This window comes from Dasypus novemcinctus, chromosome 23 (assembly GCF_030445035.2).
Source record: "Dasypus novemcinctus isolate mDasNov1 chromosome 23, mDasNov1.1.hap2, whole genome shotgun sequence".
NCBI lineage: Eukaryota > Metazoa > Chordata > Mammalia > Cingulata > Dasypodidae > Dasypus > Dasypus novemcinctus.
The window spans coordinates 17,216,170-17,237,738 of record NC_080695.1 but is presented as its reverse complement, the minus strand read 5'-3'; the positions used below and the strand labels follow the sequence as shown (position 1 = coordinate 17,237,738).

The following is a 21,569-nucleotide window of genomic DNA, read 5'->3' as shown; positions in this document are numbered from 1 at the left end:
AACGGGATGTCATCTGGGGTGCGACATGCAGAAATCCAGGACTCTGCCCTTGGGTCCCCGGAGCCACCCAAAAAAAAAGCTGAGGATGAGGGGAGGGGAGGCAGTAGGGGCGGGTCAACCAAGGAACACCATGCTCCCTGCGCCCCCCCATCTCCCACCCCCCCGCTGGCGGGGAAGGGCCCCTCCCAGTGCAGATGCTGAGGGGCCTGGCGAGGGCGGGGGTGGCAGCAGCACCCAGGGGCCAGCGTCATGACCCTGCACAGGCCACTTCTGGGATGTGACTTGGGGCATTTTCTCAGCCATGAGTGGCAATTGGGCCTGGTTCTCCAGCCCTCCTAGAGAGTAGGTGACATACTCAATAGCCTTCCAGAACCCCTTTCTGTTGAAATTAGTCAGAACTTGGAACCCAACCCCAGGGCAGTGTGGTCCCACAGAGCTAAGGGGGTGGAGGGTGTCAGGAGGCAGCCCCGCTCTAGAAGAGCCGGTGACAAAGAGCAAAGTGTCAAGGGGATGGGGATCAGGTCTGTGTGGGGTCCCGGCTGGGAGCAGAGCAAGCGGGAGGCTCTCGAGGGAGGGTCGTGCCAGCTGGACTGTTCCAGGGAGATGGGCCATTAGGCCCCAAGGCCCACACTGGAGGCTTGGTGGGGTGGGGGGGTCTGGCCTCGCTCAAGGCGGAAGAGTGTGAGGACAAACGGAGGTACCTTTGGAGGAGGCGAGCTTCCCAGGGCTGGCGGTGAACAAGTGGCAGGACCTGAAGCAGCCCGAAGGCCAGGTGGGGGTGGGCCCTTCAACTCAGGCTTCCCAGGCTAATTGAAGGAACTGGCCTACAGCAACACCCCAACACTGATTGCACCCCAAAGCCAAACTTGGAGAGTCCCTTTCTGCTCTCCACCCACCACCAGGTCTCAGGAGCAGCCCAAGATGGGGGGAGCAAGCCTTGCCCTATCAAGAAGACAACAAGGCTTCTTCCCACCCTCCAAGTGGCCCAAATCCAAGGAGGTGGGGGGCAGGCTTGGGGCATGAGGAGGCAGAGGGGGCAAATCTCAGTAACCAAGAATGGCCGGAATGGTCCTGATAAGCCACCTACGAAAAGGCCTACGTAGCCCCAAGAAACCGTTATTTTTCCACCGATCACACTGACAGAAAGCAAAAGATTGTGTGTGCATTGGTAAGGATGGGGACCTGACACTTTGCTGTATGTTGGTGACATTAACTGGAGCAAACACTGCAGCCGGAAATCTGGCAAATCCTCTGGGATTCCCACATGCACCTGTCTGCTGGCCAGGTGATTCCACTTCTAGAAATTTATCCTTGGCTACAGTGGCTCACGTGGAAGATGGTGTGCGAGCACTGGCTGCAGCACTGCTGAAGAAAGCAAGTGGTGAGAGCCTGCTTGTCCACTGTCAGACACCCATCCATACAATGCATAACCGGGCAAGTGGCAAAGAGAATAAGGACGCTTTTTAATGTTTAGGTATGCTCGACTCTCCAATGCAACTAAGTGCAACCGTGAGCGTGCACGGTAAGCTACTATCTGCATAAAAGGGGAAAAAAATGTGACAGCTTACGTGTTATATAGACAGTCTGTCTCTGGAAGGGTGCACGAGGAAGTGGGAACAGCAGATGCTTCTGGGGAGGAAATGTGTGGGGCTGGGACAGAAGCAAGGAAGGCTTACTTTTCATTGCAAGCCCTTCAGCACCTTTTGAATTTGGTGAAGTGCAGATATATAGTAAAAATAACAAATTGGAATACAAAACATGACAGAAACTAGAACCTGCGCTAGGCACTCACACAGAGCATCTCCGGGTCTCTATGGCAGAGGTTACTGCTCCCTCTTTGCAGGTGATGAAAAGAGACCAACTCAGAGAGGTTACGGAGGGGCCCACGATCACTCAGCCCCTGGCGGTGGGGGACCAGGTCTGCAACCCACACCTACAGTCAAGCTGGACAATGTCCTCCTAGGGACCCGGCTGCCCAGGGGCTACGGTGTCAAGACTGGGGCTGCTAGATCTGGGAGGGAACCAGAAAGGCGGACAATTCTAGAAACTCGGCTCTGGGTACTGAGCCAAGGCCCCAGGGCACTGGAAAGACGAGCGATCAGGTAGCAGTGGATGGCCTCGCCTGGCCCTGCCTCTGGCCAGCTGTGGGACCTCCTGACCAGGGCGGGTAGCTTCCCCCTCTGTGAGCCTGAGCGCCACCGGGGATGGGGGCCCACCGCGGGGCACGTAGGAGGGGTCAAGGAGGCGACGACTGAGAAGGCCCCTGCCTCCCGGGCGAGTCAGCCACCAAATCCAGGTCTTTCCGGCGGGGAAGCCCCCGCTCACAACTCTCGGCTGCCCGGGTTCTCAAAGCCCGGCCCAGGAGGCCCCAACGCAAACACTCCGTTGTTTGCTCAGTCCGCGGGCTCCCGCAGCCAAGACACAGTTGCGCTGCGCCTCCCACGCACGGACACGGCGGCCAGGCCGGCCCGGTGCCCCCGCCCCGCGCCCGCAAGCTCACACCCAGCCCCTCCGCCCACGCGCGCCCGCACACACCAACCCGGCGCGGACCGCCGGAGGCCGAGCGTCTACACCCGCGCCGGGCGGCCCGCCGCCCCCCCGCGCACCGCCCCCCCCCCCGCCCTCCGCGCAGCTCCCGCCCCGCGGCGGCCAATGAGCGCCGCGGCCCGGGCCGGCCCCGCCCCGCCCTGGGGAAGCCCGGCCGCTGATTGGCCCGCCCGGGCTCAGTGTCCCCCGCACGTGGGGCGGGGGCGGGGGTGAATGAAGTGGAAGCGATTTCCCCCCCCCCCCGCGTCCCCCCTCGCCGGGCGCGGCCCGCCCCCCGCGGCGCTCAGTTGGGCGCTCGCCCGCCGGCCGCTCGCCGCGCCGCTCCCGCTCCCCCGGGCCAGGACCCCGCGTCGCCGACCCGCAATGGCCAAGCGCAGCTCGCTGTCCATCCGCATCGTGGAGGGGAAGAACCTGCCTGCCAAGGACATGTGAGCGCGGCCGGGGGTGGGCGCCCCAACTTGCCTGGGGAGGGGCGCCCCTAGCCCCTTGCGCCTGACCTTTCCGGGGTCCCCGCGGCCCCGCCCGCAAGGAGGACAGCGGCGAGGGTGTGGCGAGTGTCGTCGCGGTGGGGGACTGGCAGGGAAAATGGGGACGGGAGATTTGCTGCCAGCCCCGGACAGGGGGTGACAGCCGGGGGAAGGGGTGTCCGTGCGGGCTGGGGCCTGCGAGGGCGCTTAGTGCGCGGGGAGGGAGCGAACAGCGGCTTAGGGAGGGAAGGGGCTTTGAGAGGACTGGAGAGGGCGCGGGGGAGACGTCGCCGGAGAGGCCACTCCGTGAACGGCGCGGGGGTGTGGTCTGAGAGGGATGGGGTGCTCCCCTGGAAGGAGTGGTCTTCCTCAGTATTTCGGGACCCCTAAATACCCCGGAGTGTTCCCCTGAAACATTTCTGCCCCCACTTCTCAGGGGCCGGGGGGCTGTCACAGGGCGCCACCTGGGAAGGGTTGAAGGGGGGTGGTACAGGTCAGGAACCAGGACTCCTTCAAAATGGGGCTGAGGCTGGCTAGGAAAGGTTCCTGGAGCCCCAGGTTTACCTGAGCCATCCCTTTGGATTCTCACATCCCCTCAGCAAGGCAATTTGCATCCTCCCATTATGCAGATGAGGAAACGGTGGCCCAGAGACGAGAAAGTGCTGGCTCCAGGTGGCGCGGCCTAGCCAGTGGCAGAGCAAGGTCCAGGCCCCCTAAGAGGTGCTGACGCCTGGGGCTGGTCCTGGGCCACTGTGGGGAGGTTTCGCTACCCCTGGTTCCACCTGTCTCGGAGGGTCCCCGGGCAGAGCTGCTGACCCCTGGTTCCCCATCCTGGCTCTGCCACCAGCAACCCTGTCTGCAGCCTTAGGCAGGTCCCTGCTCCCGAGGCCTCAGTTTCCCCTTCTATAACTGGGAGTTGAAATCCCTCCCAGATGGGAGAAGGGGAAAGCGCAAAGCTCCAGCCAGGGGCCCTCGCTGCCTGGAGGAGGCGGGGGCGAAGGCTCCCAAGGTCCAAAGTCTGCTGGGCTGGAACTTCCCCACCCCGGCTCCTGAGTGGGCGCCCGGATGCAGGGAGGTGGTGGTGTGGGGGCCATGGAGGCGGGCATCTCCCTCTCACCTGCGCGCAGAGCCCCTGGGAGTTTCCCACACGACAGGCTCAGCGCTGTGAGCAGTTCCAGTTCAAGGCCCCCTGGGCCTGACGAGGCCTGGCTCAGCAGTTGCCATGGCAATGGGTGCGGGATGGGGGCGGGCGGTCTCCAGGTGGGTTTCTTTGCAACAGGGGAGGTGGGGCGGGAGCTGGGAATGGGGTCTCTGGGACTGGGAGGGCAGAGGAGCTTTGGGAAGGCGGTCAGCCCCCAGGCCCGGCCCCCCTCGCTGTCACCCGTAACTAGGTCGTCTTGGCCTCCTCTGGCTGGTGGCAGCTGGGAGGAGCAGCCCCTCCGTCTGTCACCTCCCCCCCCCCATCCCTGCAGCGGCTGGCCCTGGTGCCGGGCTGCAGGCTCTCAGCAGCCTGCGGGAAGCTCGTGGGCGGGGCCTACCTGGGATGCGGGTCCCCACCCAGCCCTGCTTCTGCACAACCGAGGGAGCCCTGTGGGTTCCTTCACACTGCTCCCCTGCCCACCCTCCTCACCACCCCTTACCACCTCGACCTGCCTTCCCCCTTCCTCTAGAGCAGAGGTGGCCCGTCACCCCCTTTCCTCCTCGCGTCAGGCTCTGGTCCCTCACAGCCCTGTCTGTCCTGCAGGACCCTCTTCAGTGTCTCCACCCCTCCAGGGCTTTCTCTGGCACGCTTGGGCAGGGTCCTCGCCCTTGGACTTGCCTCCAGCACCTTCGATCCGCTTGGCCTAGAGGAGCCCTTGGTGCGGCCATTGTGCCTTCGTGGGCTGCCGCCCTGCCCGCCTGGGAGGGCAGGACGGTGACTCATTTGTCCTGGCATTCCCGGTGCCCTGAAGGACACCTGGTCCCCAGTAGCGGAGAATAAGGGGTGTTAAGGATCTTCCTGTTCAACACTCTTATTAGCACTACAAGGCAGATGGGGAAACTGAGGCTCAGGAGTTTAAGTAGTTTGCCAAGGCCACCCTGCAGACAGGGTTCAGACCTGCTCTCCTCGCCTCACTGAGGCTGCCAGCTTGCTCTGGGGCCTGGTGGGGAAGCCTCCCAAATCCTATGCAAAGCATCTGCTGCGGGGAATCCTGGGGAGGGCACGCAGGGGCTTGGAGCTCACAGGCAGCCCTCGCTGTCTGCTGGAGGCAGGGCTGGTGCTGAGCTCGCCTCACTGTGCCTCACCAGCCAGCAGCCTTTCTCCTGAGCAGCATCCCTTCTAGCTGGGGCTTGCACACTCCTGAGGATGGGGAGCTCACCACCTCCCTGGATGAGATAGTTCTGAGAAGGGAGCTGTCACCTGCCTCCCTGCCACTTCCACTCATGGGTTTTTGTTCCTCTTAAGGTCTGAAGAGGAGGTCTCTGCTCCGCCCCCCACGAGCTCTCAGAGCCCGCCCACCCCTGCCATGCTTCCTTCCCGCGCTCTCCCATGCCTCGATCAGCCGGGCGGGAGCTGAGTCGCACAGGGGCTGGTGACCCACTGGCTCCCCCACCAGTGGCCCTGGGGACAGGCCCCAGGCTATTTTGGGGTTTGCCCTGACCCTCCCCCTTCGGCAGCCCATAAACCGCCAAGGCACTAAATATAGAGGCCCCACAAGTAGCCAGGCTGGCCCGTGGCGACTGGCTGAGGAAGGAGAAGTGGGAGAGGGGAGCAGTCCTGGGGCCTCACCAGGGCGCCAGTGGAAGGGGCACGGGCCCAGGGGCTCCCCAGGGAGCCCTGCTCCGGTCCAGGTCCTGAAAACTGGGCTCAGCCCACTCTTGGCGCCATCACACCCTTTCACACTCCTGCTGCAGGCCCCTGCACCCCCAGGTCCCTCCCTGCCTCCAGGCCTTGGCCCACCGCAGCGTTTCTGCCTGAAACAGCAGCCCCAGACCTCACCGCTCATTCATTCGCGCTCTCATTCGTGGCATGAGAGCTGAGCCGTGGGCAGTGCTGGGCTCACTGGGTAAACCAGAGGTTCTCTGCCCCGAGGGGCCCTCAGGCCAGGAGGCAGTAGCAGGGCAGGGATGGCCTGGTGATGGGGGGCAACTCAGAGAAGTCCCTGATGCCATGGGGTGAGCCCACCCACCTCAGCCTGCACGGACTTCTCCCTCCTTCCCTGAGCAAACTGATCAAGTGTGCGTGTGGTCCCTGGACCTGCAGACCAGCCCAGCACCTGGGTGCATGGGGGGCTGATTGCTTGAGGCTTGGAGTCTCCTGGCTTTGGGGTAGTGGGGTGCAAGCTGGGGTGGTCCCAGAGGGCTCCCTGGAGGAGGGGGCTTTTGAATGGAGAGGGGGAAGTTCCAGGCAGAAGAGCAAGGAGGCTCAGGCTGTGCTAACATTGATCAAGAGCCTCCCGCGGGCTGGTCCTCTCACGTTCAGCATTTCTGGGCCCCAAGGCTGCTAGCCTGTGATCTGGGATCACAGCTCCCACTTCCTAAGTGGGAAAGCTGAGTCTACGCGGAGGTTTCCAGTCGGCTTCAGGAAAACTTTCGGCGATGTTCGTCCTGAGTGGCTTCCTTGGCCGGAAGAGCCCCTTTTGAAAAGGGAAGCAGGCCTTGGAATTCCCCAGCCTCCAGCACGCGAATACACTTCCTTCTTACCGACGCCAGGCTGGAGGGACAATTCTAGAGACCTCTGTTGCCCCTCCCCGCTCCCCGCCTTCCAGTCCTGGGCCGGGCTGGAGTCTGCACCTCACCCCAAAGGGCCCCACCGAGTTGGGGTGGTGGGAAAAGAGCAGTCTCTGGCATTCCTTCCCCATTTGGCCTTTCCCAGATGGCCGGGTGCTCCCGAGGGCAGACTGTTGGTTTTGTTCATTCAGTCACTCGCTCGCTCATTCATTCACCAAACGCTCAAAGGGCGCCCCTTCTTGGTGACTGCATGGTTAGTGGTGCTGGGATGGAGGGGAGCGGTGGGGAGAGGGGAGAGGGCAGGGAGCCGCATCCCAGGGCAGTCTCACCCCTAGCCTCTGGGATGGGGCGGGGTGTGTGTGTGTGTGTGTCTCGGAGGAGGGGGCTGAGGCTGGGAGCAGTTTGGGAGGGAGAGCGTAAGGGGCTAGCCTTTGACCGTGGGAGCCTGCCTGGCTTGGACACGGGCTTGTTGCCTCCTTCCTGGGGCAGGATGGCTAGGGTGGGCTGAGAGGTGGCAGGGATAGCATGCTCTCCCTCGCAGGGAGGGGCAGTGAGCAGGGATCCCCACTCCCCCCCTGGCCAGGCTCTGCCTTGGTACGGGACCCTGCCTCTCCCTCACCATCGCCTCCAGACCCAGGATGGGTGGGAACGTGTTTTGGGCTGAGAAGCCTTGGCGGGGTGGGGGCAGCTGTCTGGGAGACCCCGCCTTTGGCCGCCATCTGGCCTCCCGTCTTGCAGCACCGGCAGCAGCGACCCCTACTGCATCGTGAAAGTGGACAATGAGCCCATCATCAGGTACCGCCCGCCGCCCCCCGGGACTGAGGGCAGGGGTGGGCGTCCTCTCCCAGCGCCCCTGGTCTCCCCTGCCCCTCCCATTGCAAGTGAGGGCTTGGAGCATCTAAGCCCCTGGGGCCCTCGCCGTGCCCTGACACCCCTCCTGGGGGGTGAGAAAGACCTGGCACTCGTCCTGCCCGTCACTGACCTCGGAGCCTGTCCGGTGATTCCTGTGGGCACCTGGGCCTGGGCTTCTCAGTGGCTCTCTCCATCTTTTTTCCCCCTTGACTCCATTATCTCTATAATCTTTACAAGCCCTGGGAGGGAGATGGCCAACCACAGCTACCCTTTATTTTATTTTTTTAAATTTTTTTTCTTTATTTTTTAATGTTACATTCAAAAAGTATGAGGTCCCCACTCCCCTCACCCCACCACGCCCCCCATAGCAACATTCTCCTCCATCATCATGACACATTCATTGCATTTGGTGAGTACATCTCTGAGCACCGCTGCACCTCATGGTCATTGGTCCACGCCATAGCCCACACTCTCCCCCAGTCCACCCAGTGGGCCATGGGAGGACATGCAATGTCCGGTAACTGTCCCCGCAGCACCACCCAGGACAACTCCAAGTCCCGAAAACGAGCTACCCTTTATTGAAACCTTTTCCAGCCCATTTCATTCTTACAATGAGCTAGAGACCCCATTTACAGCAAGGCTTGGAGAGACGAGGTAACTTGCCCAAGGTCTCATACCTAGTAAGTGGCAAAGCCAGACAGGGACTCGAGTCTGGCTGACCCCGAAGCCTGAGCCCCTTCCATGGGGCTCCTTTCCCCTCTCTAGTCCTTGCTCTAATGCAGAGGCCCCCTCTCCCCAAGAGGGCCCCACAGTGATTACCCCCATAAGGACTTCTCCGCAGGCTGGGGTTCCCTAGCCTGCACCCAGGAAGCCACTTCCTATGGAGTCCCTTCCTCTGTGGTCTCCACCATCTCTGGGCCAGAGCCAGGGCAGAGAGCTAGCTTTGTGTCCTGTCCCCTCCCTCATCCATGCTCCTCCGTCCAAGTTCATGGCCAGAACGGCCTCAGAGGCTCCACCTGCCCCAGTGCTCCCTGCCGACCTCTCACCAAGACCCCACCCCAGTCTTTCTTCAGATTCTCTCCAAGCCACAGGCCAGCAGGAAGGAAGAGGGGCATGGTGGGTCTCATGTCTCAATGACAGACGGGGAAACTGAGTCCAAGTGGCCTGCCCAAGAGGTGGCTGGGGTGAGGGTGGTCCCCTGAGCCTTCATCATGGTCCTCGGGGGCTTCGACTCCCCCCACACACACATCCTGCTGAGTCCCATGAACTGAAGGCTCCATTGCTTGAGAATTTGGCTAGAGGTAGGTGAGGACTTGACCAGAAGAGACCTCTTTGGGTGGAACCCTGAACCTGTGCTCCAAAGTCAGCCTGGCCACCTGCCTCCAACCTCAGCAAGGCGGTTCTGTGTCAGGAGCTGGGGCAGGCATTTGGTCCTGGCACTGCCACTGTCCTACTATGTGACCTGAGGCCAGCTATGACCTCCTCTGGTCTCAGTGTCCCCAGATGTAAAACGGTCTGAGGGATGCTGTCCTGTGCCCACCCAGGGCAGGGACGAAGACAGGGAGGGCATGGTTGGTGGGAGAGGGCGGGTCAGGGACGAGAGCAAGATGCCAAAGGCAGAGCCTGTGGCTGTTACCAGGGGAGAGAGGGGACGTGGAGAAAGGTGAGCTCAGGTCACTCCACCCTGCCCCGCCCCAGCCTGGGGGGCCTGGGCAGGTGCTGAGGGCCCTCTCCTATAGGACAGCCACCGTGTGGAAGACCCTGAGCCCTTTCTGGGGTGAGGAGTATCAAGTGCACCTGCCACCCACCTTCCACGCCGTGGCCTTCTACGTCATGGATGAGGATGCCCTCAGGTGCGGTGGCCCCACTCTGCAGCGGGGGCGTGGCCCTGGCCATCTGCCCCGGGCTCGGTCGCTTTCCCTGCTGGTCATGCTGCAGCCTCTTGGCCACCCAGAGGGAGGGGTCTGGGGGGGGGTGCAGGGTTTGAGCGGGTGGGCTGGTGTGAGTGGACTTCCGATGCACACGCCACAGGCTGCGAGTGCAGGTGTGGGAGTACAGGCACAGGTGCACAGGGCTCGAGGTCTGAAACGGGCACCCAGAGAGCACGAGCTTGGTGTGGATGGCGGCACCTGTGTCAGCCCGTGTGCCCGGGGGAATGCCTCGAAGCCAGGGCCTGCAGGAGCAGGGTCTCTCGGAAGCTCAGCCTTGGCACGGGTCCTGGCCAGTGTGCCCCACAGGGGGCCAGGGTGATGGGGGTGTCAACTCCCTTCTCTCCACTGGGGCCCTGAACTGGGCGGAGAGGGTTCTGGACCCCCGGGCAGCAGGTGCTGCAGCCCTGCCCGGCTCTGACTCCGGCTCCAACCTCCAGCCGGGACGATGTCATCGGGAAGGTCTGCCTGACTCGGGACACCCTGGCGGCCCACCCTAAGGGTAAGGGTCCCCTTCCCCACTCCTCCCTGCCCCCTTAGCCTGCCCACTCCCTGGTCTTCCTTGCACCCAGCACCTCTCTCTCCAGGTTCCTTCAGGTCCCAGGCCCAGAGACAGCCATTTCTAACCCCACCATAAGCCTGGGCCTGGGACCATCTCCTGCACCCCTGCCTCTGGGCCCTGGGACCCCAGCCCCACCCCCCACCTGCCTGCATCTTCTGAAGGGCAAAGAGGTGCTGCTAGTGGTGGCACCCGAGGGGGCTGCAGGCAGCGAAGGGCCTCCTGCTCCACTCCTGAGTTCACCCCTCTTCCCATTCAGGCTGGTTCCATCTGTGGCCTGTGGGGTCCCTTTGGCCTGGACCCCAATCCCACTGTCCTCAGTCTGAGGGGTCCTGCCCGAGTGGTTGGGCTGGAGGGCCCCTCAGATTTTTCCTGGGATGCTGACATAGTTTTAAGATGGCAGCCCTGCCCCAGCCTTGCTGTGTGACCTTGGACAGGTGCTGCCTTCTCTGGTCCCCATTTACCGCTGAGGGCTCAGACTAGGAGCTCCGCGGGGCCTCAGGCTCGGCTGCCCCAGCCTCTGCGAGCCTTCCCGGGCCTCCCCCGGCACACACCTGCTCCTGTCTGTGAGCCTGGGGGTGGGGAGACGACTTTGCTGACTCATGGGTCCTCTTGACCCCTGCCAGGCCTGAGGTCTCTCCTGCCCGCAGCCCCGGCCAGCCCTTAGCCCCCAGTGGCTCAAAGGTGCCCGGTCCTCGGGGTGCCTTGTTGCTTCCCCGTCTGGGACTCAGCCACCCATCCCCAGCAGCCCTAGGAGAGAGGCACTCTCCCTGTTTTTAGAGGGAAACCGAGGACAAAGGGCAGCCCCATGCCAGACTGGAGCCAGGGCCACTTGGGCCCTGGAGTCACCAGAATCTGGGTTCTAATCCTGCCATTGACCAGCCTCCGAGCCTCAGTCTTCCCATCTGTCACTGGGGACGACAGCCCCCGCCTCCTGGGTGCCCGGGAGGATGCCGAGGGGCTTGCGAGGGGGCTGCATGGTGCCTGGCTGGGGGCCAGGGGCCGGGGCATGGGGGAAGGGTGCCAGGTCCCTGGCTGAGCCGCAGCCCCTCAGGATTCAGCGGGTGGACCCACCTGATGGAGGTGGATCCCGATGAAGAGGTGCAGGGCGAGATCCACCTGCGGCTGGAGGTGGTGCCGGGGACAGCGACCTGCCGGCTGCGCTGCTCTGTGCTGGAGGCCAGGTGAGAAGTGGGGGGGGCTGGAGGGCAGTGGGCACAGGGACCCACAAAGCCAAGGAAACCCACTGTGGGCGGGCTTCCCCGCAAAGCCTGCTCTTGGGAGGTTTCCAGGTGACCCCGCCCCTCGGGGGGGGGGGATAGGCCCCTTAGGCTTACACAGCCCCGCGTGCCTGGCCAGCCACGGCCGGGCTGCCCTGGGGTTTCATCCCAACAGGAACTTGGCCTCCAGTGTACAGTGGGTGGGGGTGGGGCCTGAGATTTGCTGAGTATCTCCAGACTGGGGGGGGGGGGTTTCCTCCCCAGCAGGGGACAGTGGCTTGGATGGGAAGGTGGGTGCTGGCTCTGGGCCTGAGTCACCTGTGACAAGGGCCACCTCCACCCCCTCCCCGACTATTTTTAGCTGCGGGGGCCCCCCTCCTGTCTGGGGAGTGAGTCACCCTGATTCCATGAGGAAGCGCCTTCCTCTCGGGCTCCAGACCCACCTCCACAGGGGCCTTCCCCGCCTGCCCCCAGCACCCTGCGAATGACACCCTCCCGCAGCCCCTGGGGGCCAGCGTGCCCCGGGAGGGGGACTTAGGCTCTCTGGGCTCAAGATTTCTCTCCTGTGGATGAGGGGTGTGGGTGGCACGACTGCCCCCGGCTTTGCTTTTCTACCCAGCTGGGTGGGAAGCGGCTGGCCCTGGCACGAGCAACTCCCCACTGAGGCTCCCTCACTCACAGGCCACGCGCCCAGCCACGTCCTCCTGCTCGGGCCCCTCCCCGGGCCCCCGCTCCCTGGCATGCGCATGCCCGTGTGCGCACAGGGTCACGCACGCCACCAAGCTCCTGGGACTCGGGGTCGCTTCTCCAGGACGCCCACCCCCTCCGGCCCCCTCCCCAAGGCTCTCCTCTCTCAGCCCTCTCCTCTGCTGGGGGCACGGGCTGGGCCAGGCCCTGGAGGGCTCTCAGGCCTTTCTCTCTGTGGAGGGACTCGTCACCCACCCTCCTTGCCTTTCCTGGGAGAACCTCAACTCCAGGCCCTGGAATTCTATTGGACAGTGGTGCGAGGGAAAGAAAGGCAGGCACGAGAGGCTTGAATCTTGCCGTGTAGGAAAGGAAAAGGACAGAGATTAGTACTTGGAACAAATGGAAGAGGGGTGGGCTTCGTGGTTCCACAGAGGGTTCTTAGATGGGGGTGCCCTGACGAGGTCTAGACTTGGCAAGGTCCCGTCTGTGGAGAGCGAGGGACGAGCACAGCACGCCCCCTGCAGTTAGAGGGCTGTGGCCAGGGCAGGAGTTCTAGAAGCCGGTGATTTCCTCTCACCTCGAGTCACGCTGCGGGGTGGGAATTACCTTCTCTGTTTTACCAAGGGGACTCAAGGCTGCCTTGGGCAGAGGGTGGCGGGGCCCTGCCTGGGTGGTCCCCTGCCCACCCCCAACAGAGCAAGCCTCCACCTTGTGGGGTCCTGGGTCCGGTGGGTGCCACGAGGAGGACTATGGGGAGATTGCCACGGGAACCGGGGCCCAGAAAGGGGAGAGGCACTGTCCACAGCCCTCCAGCTTCGGGGAGCACTTCCTCCACAGTAGTGGGGTGCTCAGCAGCAGATTGGGGGACTCAGGTGGCAAGTCAATGATCCCTGCCCGCCCCCCCTCCAGGGACCTAGCCCCAAAGGACCGGAATGGTGCATCTGACCCCTTTGTCCGGGTGCGGTTCAATGGCCGGACGCAAGAGACCTCGGTGAGGAGCCGGGGGCCCTGGGGGCATTAGGGTGGCTGAGGGACCTGCTCGGGTCCTCCCTGCCTCACCACTGCTCAGCACCACCGCGCAGGTCAGGCTGGGACTGCAGCCTTACGGCGGCAGCTCAGGTGACCTCCTCGTGGGCCTCGTGGGCCCCAGGCCTCCAGCCTTTCTGGTTCTAACTCCTGTGGCCTCAGCCACCTTTGACTCCCAGGTAGGCCGGGGTGGGGTCAGAGGGGTGGGAGGCTGAGGTGGCCGGGGCTGGTCAACAAAGCCCCACAGTGGCCCACGCTGACCTCCTCGCAGCCGGGTAACAGCCAGGATACAGGAGGTGCTCAGCCCTGGAGGATGGGGTGGGACTCGAGCCCCGGGTCCTCAGTGCAGTGTGCCATTGCTGTGGGGCCTGGGGCAAGTGCCTCCCCCTCTCTGGGCCTCTCAGGGATGTTGGACAGGAAGTGGTTGCCTCGGCCATGGCAGGGCCTGGACCCCAGAGAGGCGGCTGCAGCAGGGCACCCAGGGGAGGTGTGAGGGGTGGCTGTGCCCCTGGCTGGGTCTGGGGGACCCCGTGGAGTCAGACCCACCCCGCCTGCCCCCTTTCTGGCAGATTGTGAAGAAATCGTGCTACCCGCGCTGGAACGAGACGTTTGAGTTTGAGCTGGAGGAGGGGGCCGCGGGGCCACTCTGTGTGGAGGCCTGGGACTGGGACCTCGTCAGCCGCAATGACTTCCTGGGCAAAGTGAGCACCCCCTGCCCACCAGGCTACACCTGCCGCCTCCTGCACCTGGCCTCCGTGCCAGCCACCCCCCACCTCAGGGACCTCCCTCCAGCTTCCCCAGCAGGCCTGGGACTCCCCAGGACCGGCAGCTGTTTCCCCTCCCACCACAACCACCGGTACTCGGGGGTGCTCAGGAAGCAACGCCCACGCCCAGAGACCAGGAGCTGGCCGGAAGAGACGCGAGCGTCCCGACCCCAGCACGGCCTCCCCGCTCTGCCCTGACCCCAGGTGGTGTACAGCGTCCAGGGGCTGTGGGCCGCCCGGCAGGAGGAGGGCTGGTTCCGGCTGCAGCCCGATCAGTCCAAGAGTCGCCTGGACCAGTGAGTGTTTGGGGCTTGGTGGCATGGCCGGGGGGCTCTGGGTCAGGATGGCCGCAGGCAGGCAGGGAGGGTGGGCTGGCCAGGGCCCAGGGTGACGCCACCCCAGGTGTCTTTCAGCCCTTGCCAGCCAGGCCAGGCTCCTTCTCCAGCCTCCTTGCCCTTCCCACAACTTGGAGCTTAGCCCTGTCCCCTGACCTTGGGGCAGCGCAGGTCTCCACCTTGCCACCTTCTGGCAGGTTCTGGATTGAGCGCTCAGGCCCTTTCCCTGAGTTCAAGTCCCCAGAGCTCTGTCTGTGTCCCTGAGCACGGCTCCGACCCCCTCCCCGAGATTCTCTAGGAACAGGCCTGCCACCAAGATACAGGAGGCCCAGTTAAAACCGAACCTCAGACAAATAGCGAATAGTTTTTAGTATATGTTATGTCTGTGTAGCAGTTGAGACACCCATATACTAAAAACTATCACATTTCATGTATCTGGTATTTTTGCTAAGCCTGGATTTTGCTAAATCCAGGAAGCCCCCTGGCTTCTCTGCCCACCACTTGACTCTGAAGTGGCCCCACATCCCCACTGATGATTCAGCTTTGCTGCTAACTTCCCGTGGAAGGCTCCAGAACCCCCCTTTTCCACCTTAACAGGACAGGGTCAAGGGTGGAAGGGGTGTGCCCAGCACCAAGGAACTAGGCAAGTGCACATCTTGCCAGAGCTTGACAGAGCTCAGCAGAGGGCTGCGCCCCTGTCCTGTGCTCAGAGCACAGGGTCCTTGGTCACCAGGAGGGGTCGAAGCCGGGGGCTTTGAAAGTTAGGTTTAACGCAGCAGGTCGCTTAACCTGCCTGAGCCTCAGTTTCCCCTGGCAGGTGATTACAAGGTGGGAAGGGCAACGGATGGGGAGTGGCTTCAGGTGTACCGTGTACACGTGATGGACGTGTTATCCGGGCGTTTACAGACTCGAGGTTGGGGGTCCCAACGTGTCCATGTGGGTCGAGCTTGGAGGTGGCAGGAAACCAGGCCCTGAGGACGGAGGGAGGAAGGGCTTTCCAGAGAGCGCATGGGAGACGGGACGGCAGGGGACCAAGCTGGAGCGGGTGACCGCGGGGCTGGCCCCCAGAGAGGAAAGCCAGAGGCGGGGGGCAGGGGCCACGGCGCGGGGCGGCCTGGGTCCCTGGTGGAGAGGTCACGGGCTGCCCGTCCCAGGGGCAACCTGGGCTCCTTGCAGCTGGAGGTGCGGCTGCGGGACGAGACGGTGCTGCCCTCTGGCTGCTACCAGCCCCTGGTGCAGCTGCTGTGCCGCCAAGTGAAGCCGGGCGCCCAGGTGAGGGGTCCCCTGGGGAAGGCGGGAGGGTCCAGGGAAAGTAGTTTCAGCCTCCCACACCCAACCTGCGGAGCGGCAAACGGCGTGCGCGGGCTGGAAGGGAGCCGGACGGTGCCAGGGCCTGGCCATGGCCGGGATCCTGCTGTGTCCTGCCTGCTCCGCGGCCCATGGGAAAGTGCCCCCATCCCCATCGAGCTCTGAGGCCTCAGGGTGGAGGGTCTGGGATCCCCTGTGTGGGGGCCCCAGCCCTGCCTCTCCCTGCTGCCTCCTGCAGGGCCCGGGGCACCTGATCCCACTCATCGAGGAGACCACGAGCACCGAGTGCCGCCAGGAGGTAGCCACCAACCTGCTCAAGCTCTTCCTGGGCCAGGGGCTGGCCAAGGACTTTCTGGACCTGCTCTTCCAGCTGGAGCTGGGCCGAACCAGTGAGGCTGGGCAGGAGTGGCTGGTCTGAGGGTGTGGCCGGGAGCCGAGGACTCCAGAGAGGCTAGGAGGGGAGACATCCTGGAAAGCCTCCTATAGGAGGCTGGTGGGTCAGATTGGAAGAAGACGGCTAGGAGGGAAGCACGGGAGAGCCAAGGGCAGGGGTGGGACAGGGGCTTGGGAGGTGGTGAGGCTCTTTACCAGCCCCAAGGCCCTCGGTCCTCCTTTCTGAAGCCTTGCCCCTCTCTCATTCCCTCCACAATCGACCCGCTTCTTGTAGATGAGGCTAACACTCTCTTCCGGAGCAACTCTCTGGCCTCAAAGTCCATGGAGTCTTTTCTGAAGGTGAGGCGGCGTGCTATATTGTCCTCACTTTATAGATGAGGAGCCTGAGGTTCAGAGTGACCAAAAGATAGAGCTGGGTCTTGAACTCAAGTTCTCTGTCTCCATGTCCAGGGCCCTTTAAGGCTAAGAATCCCATTCATTCGTGGGGCAGCAGTACACTGAGTTGCCCTCCTTGGGTGCCTGGCCCCAAGCCGGGCCCATACAGTGGGCAGGGGGTGTGCCGGGTGGCTGGGAGACTAGATTCTGGGGAATGGCGGGCAGCTGGAGGTGGGAGATCAACCCGCCTGCCGTGGCTCCCCAGGTGGCTGGGATGCGGTATCTGCACGGAGTCCTGGGCCCCATAGTTGACAGGGTGTTTGAGGAGAAGAAGTACGTGGAGCTGGACCCCAGCAAAGTGGAGGTCAAGGATGTGGGGTGAGGAAGAGATAGTTCCTGGGGGTGGGGGAAGGGCAAAGGGGAGGTGGTCAGGCCTTGCCTGCAAGTTGTTGATGGCTCTTTCTGCCTGGGTTTACCTGTAGTCACTCTGTCCACGTTTGCATTCGTGCCTTGTCTCTGTGTCCCTGTGTCTGCTGCCTTTCTGGGCCCGTGTCCGCGGGAGCCCCTGGCGCTGACCACGGCTCTCGCAGGTGCTCCGGGCTGCATCGCCCACAGACGGAGGCCGAGGTGCTGGAGCAGAGTGCGCAGACGCTGCGCTGCCACCTGGCGGCGCTGCTGAGCGCGCTCAGTCGCTCAGTGCGCGCCTGCCCGGCGGTGGTCCGCGCCACCTTCCGCCAGCTCTACCTGCGCGTGCGCGAGCGCTTCCCCGGCGCCCAGCACGAGGTGCGCCCTCTGCCCGCAGGGCTGGGAGGGCGGGAAGCTGGTGGTGCGGGAAGAGGCGCGGTGGGGCCGGCGGGAGCCGGGCTGAGGGTCAAGGGTGTGAAGCCTCCTCTGCGGAGAGGAGGGGGACAGCCAAAGGGCAGGGGACGCTGGCAGCCCGCCCAGCCCCGGCTCTCCCTTACCCTTCCAGAATGTTCCGTTCATCGCCGTCACCAGCTTCCTGTGCCTGCGCTTCCTGTCTCCCGCCATCATGGCGCCCAAACTCTTCCACCTGCGGGAGCGGCACGCGGACGCCCGCACCAGCCGCACCCTGCTCCTGTTGGCCAAGGTGTGGGCCTGCGGGCGGGTGCCGCACACCTGGCTGTGCGGGAAGAGGGGCCCAGGCCTGCACTGCCGCGTGTTCCCACTGGCTCCCGGCATGCCATTGATACTCTCACGTGGGCACCGCACTTCATAGTCTGCAAAGCTTTCTTATGGTCACCTCTTCGGAGCCCAATCTCCTAGCTGAGCCTGCCCCGCTTGGCAATAGTGAAGCAGTGGCTTCGATCCCAGATCTACATATACTGTGGGCTGCACCCACCCTCCCCGTCCCCGGCTGGGGCGGGGGTATCCAGGAACAGAGTCTGATGTTAAGCCTGCAGAAGATCCAGAGGTTGGGCCCAAGTGATCTCGCTATCAAGCTCCAAAAGGCCTTGAATGCAGTGATAAGGTCAACACTGAGCTACAGTGGGGCTGGGCCGGGTCCTGGGCAAGGCCTGTGCCCCTTCTGCCCCCACCTCTACAGCTGAAGTGGCACAGATTTGGAGAGGGATGGGGTGGTGGCCGCACCCCTCCTCCAACAGAGCCTGGCCCTTCCTGCTGTCACCCACAGGCGGTCCAGAACGTGGGCAACATGGACACGCCGGCTTCCCGGGCCAAGGAGGCGTGGATGGAGCCTCTGCAGCCCACCGTGCGCCAGGGCGTGGCCCAGCTGAAGGACTTCATCACCAAACTCGTGGACATCGAGGAGAAGGAGGGTGAGCGCCTTCCCGCGCGGCCCGCCCACCGCCTCCCTGGACACTCGCGGCTCCACCCCCAGCCCCATGGCCCCGCCCTCGCCTCTCACGGCCCCGCCCACAGCCTCCTGCTCAGGGCGGCTCCGCCCCGGCCCCATGGCCCCGCTTACCCGGGCCTCGCTTCTAGCGGCCCCGCCCCCAGCCTCACGGCCGCTCCGCCCCGACCCGTGGCCCCGCCCACCTCCCCATCCCTCTCGCGGCCCCGCCCACAGCTTCCTGTTCACAGCTCCGCCCCGACCCGTGGCCCCGCCCACCTCCCCTCTCGCGGCCCAGCCCACAGCCTCCTGGTCACCACAGCTCCGCCCCGGCCCGTGGCCCCGCCCACTGACGCCTCTCTCTTGTGGCCCCGCCTGCGCACGTGGTCGGCCCGGCCAGGGCTCACCTGTCCCCTTCTCCCCCGCGGGCAGAGCTGGACCTGCAGCGGGCGCTGAGCTTGCAGGCACCGCCGGTGAAGGAGGGGCCGCTCTTCATCCACAGGACTAAAGGCAAGGGCCCGCTCGTGTCCTCCTCCTTCAAGAAGCTCCACTTCTCGCTCACCACCGAGGCCCTCAGCTGCGCCAAGACGCCCAGCGCCAAGGTGAGGCGGGAGGCAGGCGGGCGAGTGCGGGGCTTAGCGGACCCTGGGGCCGCGGCTTCCGGGGTGGACCTGTTGACCCCTTGCTGGGCTGCCCGACCCCCAGTCAGCCTGGCTGTGGGGAGGGCCTGCCAGGGGTGGGGGAATGAAGGGGCTGCTCCCTCACACCCCTGCCCTCAAGGGGTCCTTTAGAGGGCCCGTGTGCCCAGAGGGGGCCGGCTGGTCAATAAGCCATAGCCAGTAAGACGGCCTCTCCGGCTGAGACCACTAGGACGCGGCTCTGATGTCCACTCAGCAGGGGTTCCCCTTGGTTGGCCTCTGCCTCCTCTGGGGAGCCCCATGTTTTTTCCTGAGGAGCTGTACAGCCATGGAAAGCGTTTAAGTCTCTCGTTAAACCCATTTGGGGGCACTGTTATTTCCATTTCACAGAAACTGGGGCTCCAGCATACAAAGGGTCTTGTCTAAAGGCACACGATGGGGGCAGTTGACCTGTGCCCTTGTCAGCCTGGCTGCTAGGCGTGTCCCTGCTTACCAGGATGGGTGCTAGCCAGGGGCTGCTGTGGCCTGACCCCCTGGGGTTTTGAGGGGTGTACGAGGCAGGTGTGAGCCAGATCAGACAGTAGCTGGGCTAGTAAAGCCTGCTAGAGTGAGGAAGAAGGCGAGAGCAACCAGGGAAGCTTCCTGGAAGGGGTGGGGACATAGAATCACTGAATCTCAGGACCAGAAAGGATCAAAAAGATCGTCTTGTCCAGCACTGTCCGGGTCATGCATCAGGCTCTCCAAGAGCCCCCAAAAGACTCTGCTTGCATGCTGCTGGTGATGATGTGCTCACTACTGCACAAGGTAGCCCATTCTGTCTTTGCGGCTCTCTCTTAGAAAGTTCTTGCCCTGAGCCTGCCTTCTGGAGGCTTTCTCCTCTGGTGTTTGCTCTGGCCCTGGGGCAGCAGAGCCATTCTGCTTCTCTGCCATAGCATGGCACCAGCCGTGGCCCTAAGTGTGCTCTTTTCTGGAATCCCAAATGCCCTGAGCATTTTAGCAATTCCCCTGGGATGGGATGGCAAATCTCTTCCTCAGTCTTCCTGATATGCTTTAATTTGCTAAGTTTCCTCTTAGACTGAGCACAGCAACGCAGTCCAGTGCCCAGTACCAGAGCAGAGTGGATGGGCACCTCCCTGATTCTGCTCGCTATACCTCTATTAATACTGCTTTGGCTCATCTGGATTTTGTGGTTATCGTTTCCCACGGTGGATTCACACTGAACCTCCTGTTGACTATCTGAAGCTCCAATAATTTATATTTTTCTTCTCAGGGGAAAAAAAAAAGAAACCTTTACTCAAAAGAAGGGCAGTATTTATTCCTCTTACTCTTAATTTTTGTCTATTTCCGGCCACGGCTCCAGTTTGTCTGAGCTCTTTCCCAAATCTGTTTCTGAGCATGACCCTGGATCCTTGCCCAAGTCACCAGTCAGTCTGGTGTCCAGGTTGGAGCTGAGGGCAACGCTCCAGAGGTGCCCTCCTCCTCCTCTCCAGCGGGCATGCCCCAGCGTGGACAGCAAGTCCTTCTGGGCCGGCCGAGGATCCTGCCATTCCCTCTACCTTGGGAGACCCACCCTGAGCAAACTCAGACCTGGGTCCCCAGGGCACCCCGCCAGGCGCCCTACTCCTTTCCTCCCAGGAGATGGCCCTGCTTGTCATGAGGCCAATGGGTATGGCCGTCCTTGGCAGCCAGGCTAGGGAGTGTTACCCTGAGGGTCAAAGGGATCAGTCATTTGGTTGAGGGGCCCTGGCGAGGTCTGGTGGGAGAGGGTATAGGAGGCAAGGAGAACAGGGCCCACTGGTAGCGTGGATTCAGCCTCCTATGGTCCGGGGCTCCGCAGGGACCTGGGTATTTTTAGATCCAGAGCTTCTCTCCATCCCATTTGTATCTCATCAGATTTGATGAGATGGCACCGTATTTCACCCGGGGACGGGTGGAGCCTGGGATATGACCTTTAGAGTCTGGGAAAATAAAGGCCAGCTGGAAAATTAATAAACGCAAAGGACAGGGCCTGACCCATGGTGAGCGTTACTGTTCCAAAGCTCAGGACTGCTGGGAGTCCCAGAGACCAGCTCCCTCCCTCCCAGCTGCCTGGGACCTGCTCACCCACCCCCTGCCTCTGCCCTGGCCGAGGTCACTCATGGAGTGGGCTCCTGGGAGGGGGGCAGGGACTCTGGATCCCCCACGCGAACCCCGGTGCTGCGGGAGGGAGACTGGCCCAGAGCTAGGAAGGGGAGTGGGGAAGGGGGTAGCTCTGCCCCAGGCAGGCCCCTGAACCTCCCCCTGCCCACCCTAGAAAAGCACCCTCATCAAGCTAGCCAACATCCGGGCAGCGGAGAAGGTGGAGGAGAAGAGCTTCGGCAGCTCGCACGTCATGCAGGTCATCTACACGGACGACGCGGGCAGGCCCCAGACCGTCTACCTGCAGTGCAAGGTGTGGGCCGCGCAGCAGGGGCGCAGGTGGCGGGTGTTGGGGGCGTGATGAGAGTCGGGGCGGGCAGCTGTGATGGTCCACCCCGGGTGGGGGGGTGGCAGGAAAGGAGGCATGAGCCAGCCTCCCACCCCTGTCGGCCACACCAGGGTGTGTCTCAGTCTGATGTGAGTGCAAGGTGTGCCTGGCTGCCTGAGTGTGCAGGCCGTGTGCGCGTGCATGTGCGTATGGTCCTGGGCTGAGTGTCTGGGAGGCTGTGGCCCACTCTGCATTGCCCTGGGCACCCACGTGTGGGTCTGTGGACCAGTGCATGACCAGGTGTGCCCCTGTGCTTTGGAGCTCGCACATCGTACACATTTGTGGGAAACTATGCCTCCAAGTATCTGTGCTCTGTGTTCCTGGGTGTGCACCAACACATAATCATCACACGTGTGCACTCTGTGCCCCTGGGTGCGTGCTCTCAAATCTTCTTCTCATTCATTCTTTCATTAGCTCATCCATTTAGTTAGTCAAAACATACT

General features: G+C 63.1%; 1 protein-coding gene across 2 annotated transcripts in view; it reads left to right on the top strand.

Moving 5' to 3' along the window:
- Positions 1-2,785: 2,785 nt before the first annotated feature.
- Positions 2,786-21,569, top strand: part of RASA4B (RAS p21 protein activator 4B) — a 29,616-nt gene continuing 10,832 nt past the window's right edge. The window contains exons 1-17 of one of the 2 annotated variants that reach the window (XM_004448285.5): positions 2,786-2,975; positions 7,464-7,520; positions 9,317-9,430; positions 9,946-10,007; positions 11,119-11,248; positions 12,881-12,962; positions 13,567-13,698; positions 13,966-14,057; positions 15,251-15,368; positions 15,643-15,793; positions 16,072-16,136; positions 16,438-16,550; positions 16,763-16,955; positions 17,143-17,280; positions 17,824-17,968; positions 18,415-18,584; positions 20,914-21,051. In XM_004448285.5, coding sequence (XP_004448342.2) covers positions 2,911-2,975; positions 7,464-7,520; positions 9,317-9,430; positions 9,946-10,007; positions 11,119-11,248; positions 12,881-12,962; positions 13,567-13,698; positions 13,966-14,057; positions 15,251-15,368; positions 15,643-15,793; positions 16,072-16,136; positions 16,438-16,550; positions 16,763-16,955; positions 17,143-17,280; positions 17,824-17,968; positions 18,415-18,584; positions 20,914-21,051 — 1,965 coding nt within the window. In that variant the 5' untranslated portion in view covers positions 2,786-2,910. The remainder of the gene's footprint in view (positions 2,976-7,463; positions 7,521-9,316; positions 9,431-9,945; positions 10,008-11,118; positions 11,249-12,880; positions 12,963-13,566; positions 13,699-13,965; positions 14,058-15,250; positions 15,369-15,642; positions 15,794-16,071; positions 16,137-16,437; positions 16,551-16,762; positions 16,956-17,142; positions 17,281-17,823; positions 17,969-18,414; positions 18,585-20,913; positions 21,052-21,569) is intronic. The other variant, XM_012528552.4, reaches the window with a different exon arrangement.